We start from the raw sequence: 15200 nt of genomic DNA on the forward strand, positions 1-15200 counted from the left end.
TATTTGTTACATGTCGTGCTCAAGCTTGTTGTCTTCAATTAATTAATTTATTGTTAGCGGCCAACTCTGTCTCTTCTTTTCCTGCAGTTCCAAATGGGCCATCGGCAGCTCTCGCACCTCCGCCACCACCGCCGCCTCCACCACCTCCTCCTCCTCCTCCTCCTCCCCCACCTCCACCTCCTGGGCATTCTATTGAGATCTCTGCTCCCTTACCCCCACCTCCCCCTCCTTGTGCTCCTCCTCTCCCAGGCAGCGGGACGCCCACTGTCATATTCAACTCTGGCTTGACAGGTATGTGTGTTTGTGTACATGAGTGTTTCAGTGTGGATGTCATTGCAGATTTATGATTTTTATTTTTTTTTGCCTGTTTTGATTCTTCTTTTTTCAGTAACACTTTACAATAAGTTTCCATTAATTAATTTATTTAATTAATTTAATTAATTTAATTAATTAATTAATTAATTAATTAATTAATGCATTGTTACAGGATGTATTAATTTGGTCACACTTTAGTGTAGGGTCCAGTTCTAACTAGTTCAATAAACTCCTAATTACTGCTTATTAATAGTTAGTATGGTAGTTGTTAAGTTTAGGTATTGGGATTAAGGTGTGTCGAATATTATCATGCAGAAAAATGCATTAATATCTGCTTTATAAGTACTAATAAACTGCCAATATCCTAGTAATATGCATTCTAATAAGCAACTAGTTAATAGTGAGAATTGGACCCTAAACTAAATTGTTACCAATAATTTTTGTTCATGTAAAAATACAACTGTTCATTGTTAGATTGTGTCAGCTCAGGTCCATTAAATAACTTTTAACAATGTATTAGTAAATGTTAAATTAACAGTAACTGAGATAAATTAATGATTTACAAGTATTTTTCATTGTTAGTACTGTTCGTGTCATGTGTGGAACCTTATTGTAAGAATGTTAACATTTTTTTCCTTAAAGGATTAGTTCACGTCATAATTCAAATTTCCTGATAATTTACTCACTCCCATGTCTTCCAAGATGTTTATGTCTTTCTTTCTTCAGTCGAAAAGAAATTAAGACATTAAGAAATTAAGAAATTAAATCCTGGAGAACATTCCAGGATTTTACTCCATATAGTGGACTTCACTGGGGTTCAACGGGTTGAAGGTCCAAATGTCAGTTTCAGTGCAGCTTCAAAGAGCTCTACAGATGAGGAATAAGAGTCTATCTAGTGAAACGATCTGTCATTTTCTAAAAACAATAAAAAAAAATTTATATACTTTTTAACCACAAATGCTCATCTTGCACTGCTCTGCCCACATTGCGTAATCACTTTGAAAAAGTCACGCGTGACATAGGCGGAAGTACCGATCCAGTGTCTACAAAGTGAACGTGAAACTGACATTTGGACCTTCAACCCGTTGAACCCCAGTGAAGTCCACTATATGGAGAGAAATCCTGGAATGTTTTCCTCAAAAACCTTCATTTCTTTTCAACTGAAGAAAGAAAGACATAAACATCTTGGATGACATGGGGGTGAGTAAATTATCAGGAAATTTGAATTATGAAGTGAACTACTACTTAAAATGCACTACCGGTCAAAATTCTGTGCTCATTATTAACCATTATTAATAATTGAGCGGCAATAATAATTGAGCACCTATCAGCATATTAGTATAATTTCTGAAGGATCATGTGACACTGAAGACTGGAGTAATTGATGCTGAAAATTCAGCTTTGATCACAGAAATAAATTACATTTTAAAATTTATTCAAATAGGACACCGTTATTTTAAATGATATTAATATTTCACAATTTTACTTTTTTGTGCTGTATTTTTTATCAAATAAAAGCAGCCTTGGTGAGCAGAGGAGATTTCTTAAAAAAAAAAAAAAAAAAAATATATATATATATATATATATATATATATATATATATGTAATTATTCTAACCTTTTGACCACTAGTGTAATTGTTCAATCTTTTGTGAATTTTTGTTCAGCACTTCTTAGCGCTTACAAGCATTTTTTGCTTTCTCTTTCTAGAATTTTGTGCTTTATACTTCTCTAAACATTTGTTTTTATCTACTCTCTTTTTCTCCTGCCCTCAAAGATGGACCAATCAAGCTCTTCTGTAGGTTTCCTGATATTTGTCATAGCCATCATTTACTGTCATGATCTAGTCATATTGTGTGTTGTGTGTCTTTGCTTAACACGTTATCATGCATTCTTGTGATTTGCATTCATTTTAATCTCATTGAGTAGTCAGTCGATGTTTGGGTAGTCACAGACTTCTTTTCTTCCTTGGCAGCCTGTGAAAATTAAAAAGCCAATCAAAACCAAGTTCCGCATGCCTGTGTTCAATTGGGTGGCTCTGAAACCAAATCAGATCAACGGCACTGTCTTCAATGAAATCGACGATGAGAGGATCCTGGAGGTATTTACATGATGTGAAATGTGTGATCTCTATCAACTCTGCATGTATTACACCACCAAATCGGTCTGCTTCCTTATCATGCTCCTGTTTGAGTTTCTGCTACATAGAAAGATGCCTCAGTTTAGTTTCAGCTCCTTTTTAAAAGTATGTTCTGTAACTGTAGCCACTGAAATGGAAGCAGTGACATACAAAATTTCAAACGTAAACTGCCTTTTGTAACTCATTGTACTTCAGTAATCTGATGAATTTCCAGGTGAAACAGTATGTTTAATGAGAAAAATTTAGGGTGGGATTTGATTTTGTAAAACAAGAATTGATTGGATCATGAAAAGTGGGCTTTGCATATCAGAAAGAGCCTGGTACTTGGAGAGGAGGTGAAAGAAAGTACATTATAACAAGAGATTATGAAAACAAACATTTTTATTTTTAAAATATCTCTCCTCATTCTATGCTGACTTTCAAGAGGTTTGCATTTGTGGTGGGTCCATCCACGAGTGCTATGGATAGCACTTTAATAGAATACTTTGGTTTGTAGGATTTGAACGTGGATGAGTTTGAGGAAATGTTTAAGACCAAAGCCCAGGGCCCTGCCGTTGACATGACGATGCAAAAGCAGAAGGCTCCTCAGAAGGGCCCCAATAAAGTATCACTACTGGAGGCCAACAGAGCTAAAAACCTCGCCATCACACTCCGCAAGGCAGGGAAGAGCCCGGAGGAGATCTGCAAAGCAATCCAGACGTAAGTTCCCCTTTTGCCTCAAATCTCAAGATAAAGATGAACCATATTCTTGGTTCATCTGCTTGTTAGAGTGGCAGTCAGTTCTGATTCTGTTCATTCTATAGTTCAGTTCCTGTATCTTCTACCTCTGCTGTGTTTTTTGGTTTGGTTTGTTTTGTGTTTTTGGTTGGTTTTGCTTTGGTTTTGGTTAGGGGTGTGCGATTATATATTTTCTATGATAATATCATGATTATTTTTTTAACAATGTGTGATCTGACATTGAGTATGTCCCTCACTTTATACAAAGACACATTACGTGTACACTGCATGATGTAGTCTAGTGCACTTGTGTATTTAGATTACTTTCACTGCATGATTTTGTCTATTAAAGGGTTAGTTCACCCAAAAATGAAAATGATGTCATTAATGACTCACCCTCATGTCGTTCCAAACCTGTAAGACCTCCGTTCATCTTCGGAAAACAGTTTAAGATATTTTAGATTTAGTCCGAGAGCTTTCTGTCCCTCCATTGAAAATGTATGTACGGTATACTGTCTATGTCCAGAAAGGTAATAAAAACATCATCAAAGTAAAAACATCACATCAGTGGGTCAGTTAGAATTTGTTGAAGCATCGAAAATACATTTTGGTCCAAAAATAACAAAAACTATGACTTTATTCAGTATTGTATTCTCTTCTGGAATCCTTTCCATTGAATTGATTCCACTGAATTGATTCCATTGAATCCTTTCATCTGTCGCCGTGGTTGTTTTTGGCGATTAGGACATCCGCGACATGCACACTTACGCACCATTTTAAAAAAATATAGCAATACCAAAATACAATGTAGAATAGCTTGAATACAGCGTGTGTCTCCCTCAGACTGTAAACGAATGGAAATCAACGAAATGGAAATCAACGAAATGGAATCAATGAAATTGAATCAATTCAATGGAATCAATTCAATGGAATCAATTCAATTGAAAGGATTCCAGAAGAGAATACAATGCTCAATAAAGTCGTAGTTTTTGTTATTTTTGGACCAAAATGTATTTTCGATGCTTCAACAAATTCTAACTAACCCACTGATGTCACATGGACTACTTTGATGATGTTTTTATTACCCTTCTGGACATGGACAGTATACCGTACATACATTTTCAATGGAGGGACAGAAAGCTCTCGGACTAAATCTAAAATATCTTAAACTGTGTTCTGAAGATGAACGGAGGTCTTACGGGTTTGGAACGACATGAGGGTGAGTCATTAATGACATAATTTTCATTTTTGGGTGAACTAACCCTTTAAAATTCATTTAGAATGCATCCAATATTCAAGATAAGGGGGCAAAAATACCTCTGTATGTCTTTTATATTTATATCATTTAGTATCATTAATCAGTATCACACAAAGAGTGCCTTTTTTTTTTTTCTCCAAACATCAGCATGATTACAACTGTGATTTTGATTTTAACAGTTCAATAAACAAGAAGTTAATATTAAACGACTTGCATTTTAGACACAGTATTTCCTGTTTTTGCTCTATTTCATCTTTGAAAATGGTTCCAAACAAAGCCACAGGACTGTTTTGCATCTCTAAGCAACACAATGCGATGTTTCCTTACTGAATGAACAAATCATTTGAATGAATGATTCAATGACTCACTCATTAAGACAGTCAAATACTTTGTTCCTGAATGATTCAGCTGTTTGAATGAATCGGTTGAAACACTATCATACACCTGGCACAATGCGACGGCAGACGGGATGCAAGTGATTTTTGCTAGTTTCAGCCTGACGCAGTTATCATTTTCACGTCCTGCGCCACGTTGTTTAAATAGCAAATCCACTCACACCCATCTGTTCGCCCATGGGCGTGCTGGTCTGAAAACGAGGTGTGTTCAGGTGCATTGTTGGCGTGTTGCTATTTTGAGGAACTGAAAACGACTGCACTGTTGACCAACAAAAACCTGCTCTAAAGTCAATGACACAGTATTTTTTTTTTTGTTATTTAAAGGGCGTGTTAGTAGTATGTGCCTATAGGCGGGTGCACAACGCACATACACTCTGCTTATTACACACACAAATATTAAAAATAAAAGGATTACAATGTAAAAGATTATTATTGTGTGCATAAAGATAAAAAGTCCCACATGTCATAATGGACAGTCATTGCATGTATCAGAATTACCTATTTGCTTTAATGACGAATGAATTTAGCTTATTATTTGACCAATCGTGGCAATACACACATGTATTTAAACTGACTCCTAAGTTTGAGGATGTCTATATTCCGCCATGTAATTAGCAAATCCGCCATGGTGCAAGCACACCTGGCTTTTAAAGAAAATGGGAGCTCACACTCTGATTGGTTTATTGAACGTTGCGTTTAAAAACACACCCATGATTCATTAAATGAAAATGTGATGTTTATCTGCTTACCCCCAGGGCATCCAAGATGTAGGTGACTTTGTTTCCTCAGTCGAACACAAATGATGATTTTCAACTCCAACCGTTGCGGTCTGTCAGTCGTATAATGCATGTCAATGGGAACTCAATCTATAAGAGTCAAAAAAACATGCACAGACAAATCTAAATTAAAACCTGTGGCTCGTGACGACACATTGATGTTCTAAGACACGAAACGATTGGTTTGTGCAAGAAACCGAACTGGATTTCTATATTTCTATTTCTGGATTCCTCTAATACACCACTATGTCCAACTGCCTTGAGCATCTGGTTGGTGAGGTCTGAAAACGCACTCTGATGCCAGAAGTGATGTCTCGTGTGTATGTTAATGAGTGCTAATCCAGCATTAGAGTGCATTCAGACCTCACCAACCGGATGCTCAAGGCAGTCAGACATAGACATCCTTTTGGACCATGCGCCAACCATTTTTTCCGTCGTTAAACTAGCAAAAGTGGATTCAAACAATGCCCTAAGTGCACATGCACCTGCCCAATAGGGCCCAATGACTTCCTCAGTAACAGTGACTTGCTGCCATCTACTGGTGGTTTTAATTTCACATTTAAAGTATCTTTTTAAGTTTTTTTTTTTTTTTTTTTTTTTTTTTTTTTTTTAAATAAATCAATATTCAATGTTTTATGTTTAAAACATCAAATCATTATTTATGCATAAAACATGGTGTTATAAAGGTAAAAATGTATATAAACTTATTGGAAAAGATAATTTGTATGGAGTCAAATTAATGCCTTAAAGTTTTGCACAAAAATAAAGTTTTGCAAAACACAAAAAAGAATTGAGCAATAAAAAAATAAGTTTTGCAAACAAAAATAATAAATTGCAAAATAAAATAACGTAGTGCAAAAATAAAAATATAATCAATTACAAAAATCAATGACAGCTGTAATCCTATTTTATCTTTGCCACATATTTTTCATGCTCAAACCTACTAAATCATTTGCAACGCTCATTTTATTCTGCGTTTCAGTCAAGCGCGCTCACGATACCGGTTTTCCTTTGCGCTGCACTTTTCTGTGCGGTTCTCTTTATGGCACTGGTTTGCCGTGGGGATGGAGTCAAGAAACGGGGGCACGCCCCCACGAAACACGTCATCGGCAGGAGACGCAGATTGGAACGGAACAGATCAAGCATAGAGACAGAGCGGATTTATTATAATCTGAAAACCACGCCCACCGGGGGAAAAACAATCCAACCATCTCCAGGCCGCCGCCTTGTCTTTTCTGACTCATTACAAAAAACAGAACAATGCCTAAAAGCTGCTGTGTGACAAGGTGTACAGCTAACAAGATAAAAAACCCAGAAATAAGTTTTTATAAGCTGTCGACCCCAAAAAACGAATGTTTAAGGACACAAAAGTGGATACAGGCAGTGAGACAGAGCGCAACGGGTCATATTACTATAAGAAATGCATTGGAGGGGGTTGTAATCGGCGACAACATATGCTAAACAAACCATTCATTATTTTTAACCATGTCAAAGAATTATTTCACCTGTCGCCGATTACGTTCCCCATTTCGCGGAGGCGTGCCCCCGTTTCTTGACTTCACCCCCACGGCAAACCAGCGCCATAAAGAGAACCGCACAGAAAAGTGCAGCGCAAAGCAAAAACCGGTATCGTGAGCGCACTTGACTGAAACGCAGAATTATTATTACAGCTTATTATTTTTGTTTGCAAAACTTATTTTTTTCCGCTCAATACTTTATTTTTCCTTTGCAATTCTTTATTTTTGTTTGCAAAACATTTTTTTATTGCTCAACTCTTTTTTGTGTTTTGCAAAACTTTATTTTTGTGCAAAACTTTAAGGCATTAATTTGACTCCATACATTTGTCACTGCTGTGAACTGACCACCACACACACAGAATATGAAGCATATCAAAAACTTCAGGAGTCAGCTGTCCACGGCAGTCCTAAACCTGCCAAATGTACCAACACAATAAACTCAGCAAAATATTGTCTGATTATCATTATCAAGGAAATCCCAGAAAATATAGAGATATTATTTTTTTGTCAATATTGCACACCCCTAGTTTTGGTTTGGGTCTGGTTGGTTTTGGTTTTTTGTTGTTTTGAATAGCACTCTGATCAGTTTCTCTCATCCCCTCAGGTTTGACCTTCGTACAGTGCCTGTGGATTTCGTGGAGTGTTTGATGCGGTTCATGCCCACTGAAAGTGAGGTGAAGATGCTCCGCCAGTATGAGCGGGAGCGACGGCCAATGGACGGGCTCACTGATGAGGACCGGTTCATGATGCTTTTCAGCAAGATCGAAAGGCTGCCACAGCGGATGACCATCATGGCCTTCATGGGCAACTTCAGTGATAGCCTGCAGATGCTCACACCGGTAAAGTGGATAGAGAAATAGAGGAACAAAAAAAAATGGTGAAATTGAACAATGTAACAATGTTTTGAATGTCTAAAATGATTAATCTGAAATGCATTTATCTGAAATGTCTTTTTGCTGTTGCTGTTTTCCTGCAGCAACTTCATGCTATCATAGCAGCATCTGTATCCATAAAATCATCACAGAAGTTAAAGAAAATCCTTGAGGTAAGCCACTGAAACTGTAACATCACAGAGTCTCTTTTTACAGTCTTGCTTGTAATTAAGTATGTGATCTCTTTCTCATCTCAGATCATTTTGGCCCTGGGGAATTATATGAACAGTAGTAAGAGAGGAGCTGTTTATGGCTTCAAACTTCAGAGCTTGGATCTGGTAACTTATTACATCCCATACTTCACTTTTTCTGAATCATTATTCAGTTTAATTGTAATACTGTAATGTATCTTGCCTTCAGCTGTTGGAGACCAAGTCCACAGACAGGAAGCAGACGCTTTTGCACTACATAGCCAATGTGGTGAAGGAGAAATATCCTATTGTGAGCATTTTCTACAATGAGCTGCACTACATTGAGAAAGCTGCTGCAGGTAAGTGTTCGTCGACCCTCAAATATGTTTGAAATATGCTAATTAGAAAGGGTAATTATATTTCTAAATTGGTGTTACTGTTAACTAAAACTAAACTATTAATTGAACATTTTAAATGGTTAATTGAAATAAAATGCCTTGACGACAAACTGAAATAAAAACTAACTCAAATTAAAATGAAAACTGAAAGTATAAAATTGGAAGCTAATTCAAAATCTTAATATAATTGTATAAATGCACTAAAATAACACTGCAGCCACAATAGCGCTGTGTGACAGATGTATTGCTTTTATTGTTGTTTTCCTTTTATATTCACAAAATTGTTAGCTCTCTGATATTCAGATTCTCAAATATGTGTAAGTGAATGTGTTTTGTCATTTAAAAACCTTTATAATGATCACGTTAGCATATCTATATAATGTGCCATGGGCGCCGCCATGTTAGTTTGCACCGCAATATATCTGTTGGATTTACAACACGTCATCTTATCCACTTCTCCTGAAATACATGAAAGTAAGTGGAGAAAAATATTTATAATATATTAGGTATGTGTTTTGCTTCCTGTATAGTTCTCAATTACATGTTTCAAATGAATGATGTTTGTGTGTACTTAGCATGACAATTCATTTTAAAAATATATATTTTAGTATTATTATATACTATAAGACATTATCACTGTGTAAAATTAATATTAAAGGGGCTCTATGTAAGATTTTTACTTTAATAAAGCATAAAAATATCCTAATATGTTTGCAGATATTTAGGAAACATGCTAAGTTCACTTACTTGTTTCTCAGAAAAACAATGCTACAGCCAGATATTCGCGGTCACACCAAAAGCGCGCGCACTACTGATCTATATAAGTGAAACGAACAAGCCACGCTCGGTCTCAAACAGAGACAGAAGTCAAACAGAGTCACAAGTACCAAAATAAGCGCCTTCCTGCGCTTAAACTGTCAAATACATACAAAAGTATGTCAAAACCAGCGGCACAGGCAATCTTGGCTAGTATACAGATAAACACAGTCAGTTTTTAATCGTTAAATAGCTAAGAAAGTGAACTCATGTTGTGTGTAACAGTATTGGGTCTGTTGAACACGTTCATAAACTCTTAAAGGGACAGCAGTCCAATATTCCTGCTGCTGTCTGTCATGTTAATCAAAGAACAAAAGACAAAGAAAATCACTTTCTGCTCTTGACTGAATACGTTTTATAACTTTAATGGTAAGAATTATTTGCAATAAAGACTACAGAAATTAAGGTAACCAATGCAAAATAACACAATGTGTTATTTTACATTTGATTACTTTAATTTCTGTGGTATTTCTTACCTGAATAAAAACCCAGTTAACCCGAAAAACTGAGTTTCATAGCTCTCTTTATTCTATTGCATTTATTTGAGCTGTTTATATTTTATTACTGACTTTTACTTATTTTTTTTTGTTTGTTTTTTTTATGAAAATAAAACTCTGCATTGAAGAAAAGTAGATTTTTGTTTGTATATGTTGTCATTTATAGTTCTTAGAAAGAAAATCAGAATCGGCAAAAAATCTGTATCGGCCGATCACACTAACAAAAAATCGGAAATCGGAATCAGCCAAGAAAATTGCAATAGGTGCATCTCTACTAAAAAGCCTCTGAATCCATCTAAATATCTCTATGAACAACAGCATATCAAAACAGATAAATCAACTCATCAGCTTACAGTGTTTAAGTCTCCTCAGTTTTCATTGTCAATTGCACTTGGTGGGGATTTGATTTCTCATGACAACGGATCTGGCTCGGTGCCAGCCAATATGCGAAAGCAAATTTGAATTAAGCAGTTGATCATGTGATGTACTGAATGTTCTAATCACACCGGTGTGATCGTACACGTTAAAAGGTTAACAGGAAGAAACATAAAAACAGATTTATTGTCCCTTAATATGCAAAGCTACAGTCAGTAAGTGTGTTTTTGAGAGTGGATCTGATTAATCCCATGTTGCAGTTTCTCTGGAGAATGTTCTCCTGGATGTGAAGGAGCTACAGAGAGGTATGGATCTGACCAGAAGAGAGTACAGCATGCATGGCCACAACTCCCTGCTCAAAGATTTCATCCATCACAACGAGGCCAGGCTTAAGAAGCTTCTGGATGATGCTAGAATTGCACAGGTATTTATTGCACTTTCTATATAGGCTGTTGTGGTTAAAAAGAAAGATCTCCGCTGGGAATCGGTAAGGTTGTTTATTTGAATCCCACAAGGGACCATCCACATGATTATGTGACTTTGATGTAATTACAGGATGCTTTTGACGAAGTTGTCAAGTTCTTTGGGGAGAGCGCCAAGACCATGCCACCCTCTGTGTTCTTCCCCGTGTTTGTTCGCTTCATCAAGTCCTATAGGGTGAGGCTTTATACTATTAGTACACCCTTCTGGTTCACACAGGACCTAGATCTAATTTATCTGTCGTTGTTTTCAGCAAGCGGATGAAGAGAACGAGCAAAGGAAGAGGCAGGAGCAGCTGATGATGGAGAAACTTCTGGAACAGGAGGCCTTGATGGAGGAGCAAGAAGATCAACAGGTATCATGCTGAAGTCATAAATGAGAGCCATAAGCCCAAAGTATACTTCATTTCTTTGCGTACGCTCACTGTTGTACACATAGCCTTTAACTTTGACGTGTGCACAGGCAGTTATCGCATGTGCATTACGACAACTTGCATTCGGTCAACAAAATGTTCTGTCCTTGTCAGAACATGTATGCCATGTGAATCCCTGGGGCACTGTTGCCACCTTGTGGACAAACAAATTAGCGCAAAAAAACTCAATGCAGATGTTTGACCTGTGTGTACAGAGTATGGGCCTGTTTACACCTGGTCACTTCAATTGCCTGGATTTAATAAATAAGAAGCAAATATAGCAGACAATATAATTATGGCAGGCGCGGGCGCGATCACTGGCGCGTGAACTGGAGCGCGACTTATAGGCTAAATGAAGCGAAACTCAGCGGCTGCTTGCCTCACATACATGAGAAATATATCTATAGAAAGCTTGAAATATCTAAAAACGAAAAGAAATAGGCAACTCTGATTACATAGCCTAATCCGAATGAAATGTGCATTTTCTCTCTAAGCGCGTCCAGTATGCAGAGATGATGATAGTCAGCAATGTCAACTTCATCTTCGCAGCCGACACTGATTCAGAAAACATTACTTTATTAAAAAACAATGTCTCCTTGCTGTTTTGGTCACATTCATAATCATTAATTTTGCCGGTTCTTTATGGCAAGCTTTATGCGTGCGCTATAGCCTATATTACGATCATTATTATGGTTTATTCTCTCCGGTATTTAAGAAATTAAATGAATATAAATGTGATTAGTCAACTAATGGCTTAAATGAATAACGTTTCTAGAGGTGCTTTGACAGATTGGAGTTGCTGTTATCGCAGTAGATAGGACCTTCGAACCAGATCACAGCTTACATTTGACTAAAAGTTTTTTGTCTTTATGCTCAACTAAAGTGAAATAATGAGCATATTTCCACTTTGAGAAACTCGTCTAGCTCTCGCCTTGACTCGCCATGACTGCCGCACATACTTGAATAAACGGAAACACGCCCACAGTGCGTCTTCGTGTTTACAGTGGTTGGCATCCACCAATCCTACAATGCGTCGCTGCTGTAAACAGGTTAGGCTGTAGGCTACTTCAGCCAAAATTAATTTATTTAAAAAAGTAATGGACAACACACCATATGGTAACGGAGTTAATTTACTAGTAACTGCGTTACTGTCCAACACTGCAAATGATAAGCCATATTTGAAGTCGATGGATGATAGGCGAAGGTTTGGATTTCTTGTCCGACATACTGTAATTACCACAAAGACACAATCTGTCGCTCACGGACTGCGTGACTTCGACACAAGTTTGTTTTTTTGTTTTTGTGACTAACTGACTAATAAAATTTTGGTCAACTAAGCCTCTTCTAGTCGACCAATGATTAGTCAAATATTAGGGGGCATCCCCAGCATAAATGAACTTTGGGCTTTACTAGTTTGCACTAAAATGTACACTACCATTCAAAAGTTTGGAAACATTACTATTTTTAATGTTTTGAAAGAAGTATGCTCATCAAGCCTGCATTTATTTGATCAAAAATACAGAAAAAAAACAGTAATATTGTGAAATATTATTACAATTTAAAATAATGGTTTTCTATTACAATATACTTTTAAAATATATATATTTTTTTCTGTAATGCAAAGCTGAATTTTCAGCATCATTACTCCAGTCTTTTGTGTCACATGATCCTTCAGAAGTCATTCTAATATGCTGATTTGATACTCAGTTATTATAAAAGTTGGAAACCGTTGTGTTGCTTAATATTTTTTTGGAAACTGTGATACTTTTTTCAGGATTCATTGATGTATTTCGTTCATGAATAGTCAAAAAGAACAGCATTTATTCAAAATAGAAATATTTTCTAACAATATAAATCTTTACTATCACTTTTTATCAATTTAACACATCCATGCTGAAGTATTAATTTCTTCCAAAAAGAAAGAAAGAAAAAAATACTGACCCCAAACAGTAGTGTATATTGTTACAAAAGATTTAATTTAAATAAATGCTGCTCTTTTTAAACTTTTTATTCATCAAAGAATCCTGAAAAAAAGCATCACGTTATAAAAAAATATTAAGCAGCACAACATTTGTAATAAAACATCATATTAGAATAATTTCTGAAGGATCATGTGACACAAGACTGGAGTAATGATACTGAAAATTCAGCTTTGCATCACAGACATAAATTATATTTTAAAGTATATTATAATTAAACCATCATTTTAAATTGTAGTAATATTTCACAATATTACTGTTTTTTTCTGTATTTTTGATCAAATAAATGCAGCCTTGATGAGTAGAAGAGACTTCTTTCGAAAACATTAGAAATAGTAATGTTTCCAAACTTTTGAATGGTAGTGTACATTAAAGGAATATCGTTAAGTTGGAAGATTTCAGTTAAACTGTGTGCAATAACTTCATATTCTTTCCCTTATTAACTCACTCAATCACCAGTCGCCATCTCACAAGGGCAAGCGGCAGCAGCAGGAGCTGATTTCAGAGTTGAGGAAGAGGCAAGGCAAAGATAGCCGCCACGTGTACGAAGGCAAAGATGGAGCCATCGAGGACATCATTACGGGTAAGAACGCCATACTGGATGCAAAACTCAAGATTCATTTGATTATATGTATGACAAATGAATCGGTTTCCCCAAGTGTGTACTGGTCTTGTTCTTTTGATTAGTAACGGTAGACGTACTGTAGCAGTAGACGCCATGCTGTTTAGCTTTACTGGAGTTTAGAGGCTTGAAGTATCTGTCTGATTCTGTGCTTTTTCTAGAGCTTCTTGCTTTTGGTGTTTCTATGTTGTGATTGGCTATTATTTTGCTGCAGTGCTGAAGACCGTCCCCTTTACCGCACGATCAGCCAAACGTGGCTCGCGGTTCTTCTGTGACCCCGCCCTCTCCGAGGACTTCCATTACTAAACTAAATTCTCTCCCCTCAGAAAGGTGCCTTTAAGTCTGTCTCTTCTTCGCTCATCTCCTAGCCATCCTTCTCTCTGTGTTTCTTCATTTGTTTACTGTTTGTTCACCTGAGTGTAACCGTGTTAAATACAGTACGGGCATGTGAATTAACACTTTATTAGGTGTCTTTAAACTACTATGTACTTGCATCAAAGTAATTGTTAGGTACAATGTAATTATTGTGTTCATACTGTATTGCAAAAGTTTACTGTAATGAGGTTAGGACAGGTTTGGTGGTATGGTTAGGTTTGAGGTGTAAGTGAAAGGTAAACGGTGTAATTATAGAAGTAATTACAGAAATGTATTACAGCTTTAATTACATGCAGGTTTTTTTTAAATTAAAAGTACAATGTAAATACACAATAAGTGCATTGTATCAAATGATTAATTTGAATGTTAGTACATAGTAGCGGGACCAAAATGCATGCCTGCCTTTAACACTTCCACCATTTTGCATTTTGTTTCCTGTGCACTATTTCTAGTCACAGATTAAAAAAAAAAAATTAAAAAGTCTTGAATTTCCCCCTCCCAAATTTGTGTCTTGGTAACTACCTTCAACATATCATGACTTATCAGAAAGATCTGAACAGTAGGAATGCACCAATAGTAAAATTCTGGCTAATATAAGCCAAAAATATGTCCATGTTTTTGTTGATAACAGATAAATGGCTAATATTAAAAATATTCGATTCCATTTTGTCTAAATAATAAATTTTAAATAAAACATCAGAAACTAAAATCAATCATTTTAAATGCTCTAAGTGAATTTCTGCATCATATTATAATGTACAGTGTGAAGAATGAATATTCATATTCATTTTTTTATTTGCTAAAGATTACATTTAATAATGTTATTAAATTATTATGTTTTGCATTCATGTTAAAATAGGGGAAATGAGTATGCACAGTTAAATTTCCAATATTGGCGGTTAAATCCAATATCAACCAATAAATTTTAGAGACAGATAAATGGCCAATATTTTGATATTCTATTTTGTCTAAATAAAAATAATGCATCAAAATCTAAAATCAGTCATTTTAAATGCTACAAGTTAATTTAGGCATCACAACATTAAAATATACCATATAAAGAATG

General features: G+C 35.9%; 1 protein-coding gene across 1 annotated transcript in view; it reads left to right on the top strand.

Annotated features, from left to right (window-relative positions):
* Positions 1-15200, top strand: part of fmnl2b (formin-like 2b) — a 39623-nt gene that overhangs the window by 22507 nt on the left and 1916 nt on the right. The window contains exons 15-26 of the mRNA XM_048200565.1: positions 88-291; positions 2092-2112; positions 2291-2415; positions 2951-3153; positions 7722-7956; positions 8094-8162; positions 8247-8327; positions 8410-8539; positions 10527-10690; positions 10822-10923; positions 11000-11101; positions 13597-13720. Coding sequence (XP_048056522.1) covers positions 88-291; positions 2092-2112; positions 2291-2415; positions 2951-3153; positions 7722-7956; positions 8094-8162; positions 8247-8327; positions 8410-8539; positions 10527-10690; positions 10822-10923; positions 11000-11101; positions 13597-13720 — 1560 coding nt within the window. The remainder of the gene's footprint in view (positions 1-87; positions 292-2091; positions 2113-2290; positions 2416-2950; positions 3154-7721; positions 7957-8093; positions 8163-8246; positions 8328-8409; positions 8540-10526; positions 10691-10821; positions 10924-10999; positions 11102-13596; positions 13721-15200) is intronic.

Source organism: Megalobrama amblycephala, linkage group LG8, assembly GCF_018812025.1.
Source record: "Megalobrama amblycephala isolate DHTTF-2021 linkage group LG8, ASM1881202v1, whole genome shotgun sequence".
Lineage (NCBI taxonomy): Eukaryota > Metazoa > Chordata > Actinopteri > Cypriniformes > Xenocyprididae > Megalobrama > Megalobrama amblycephala.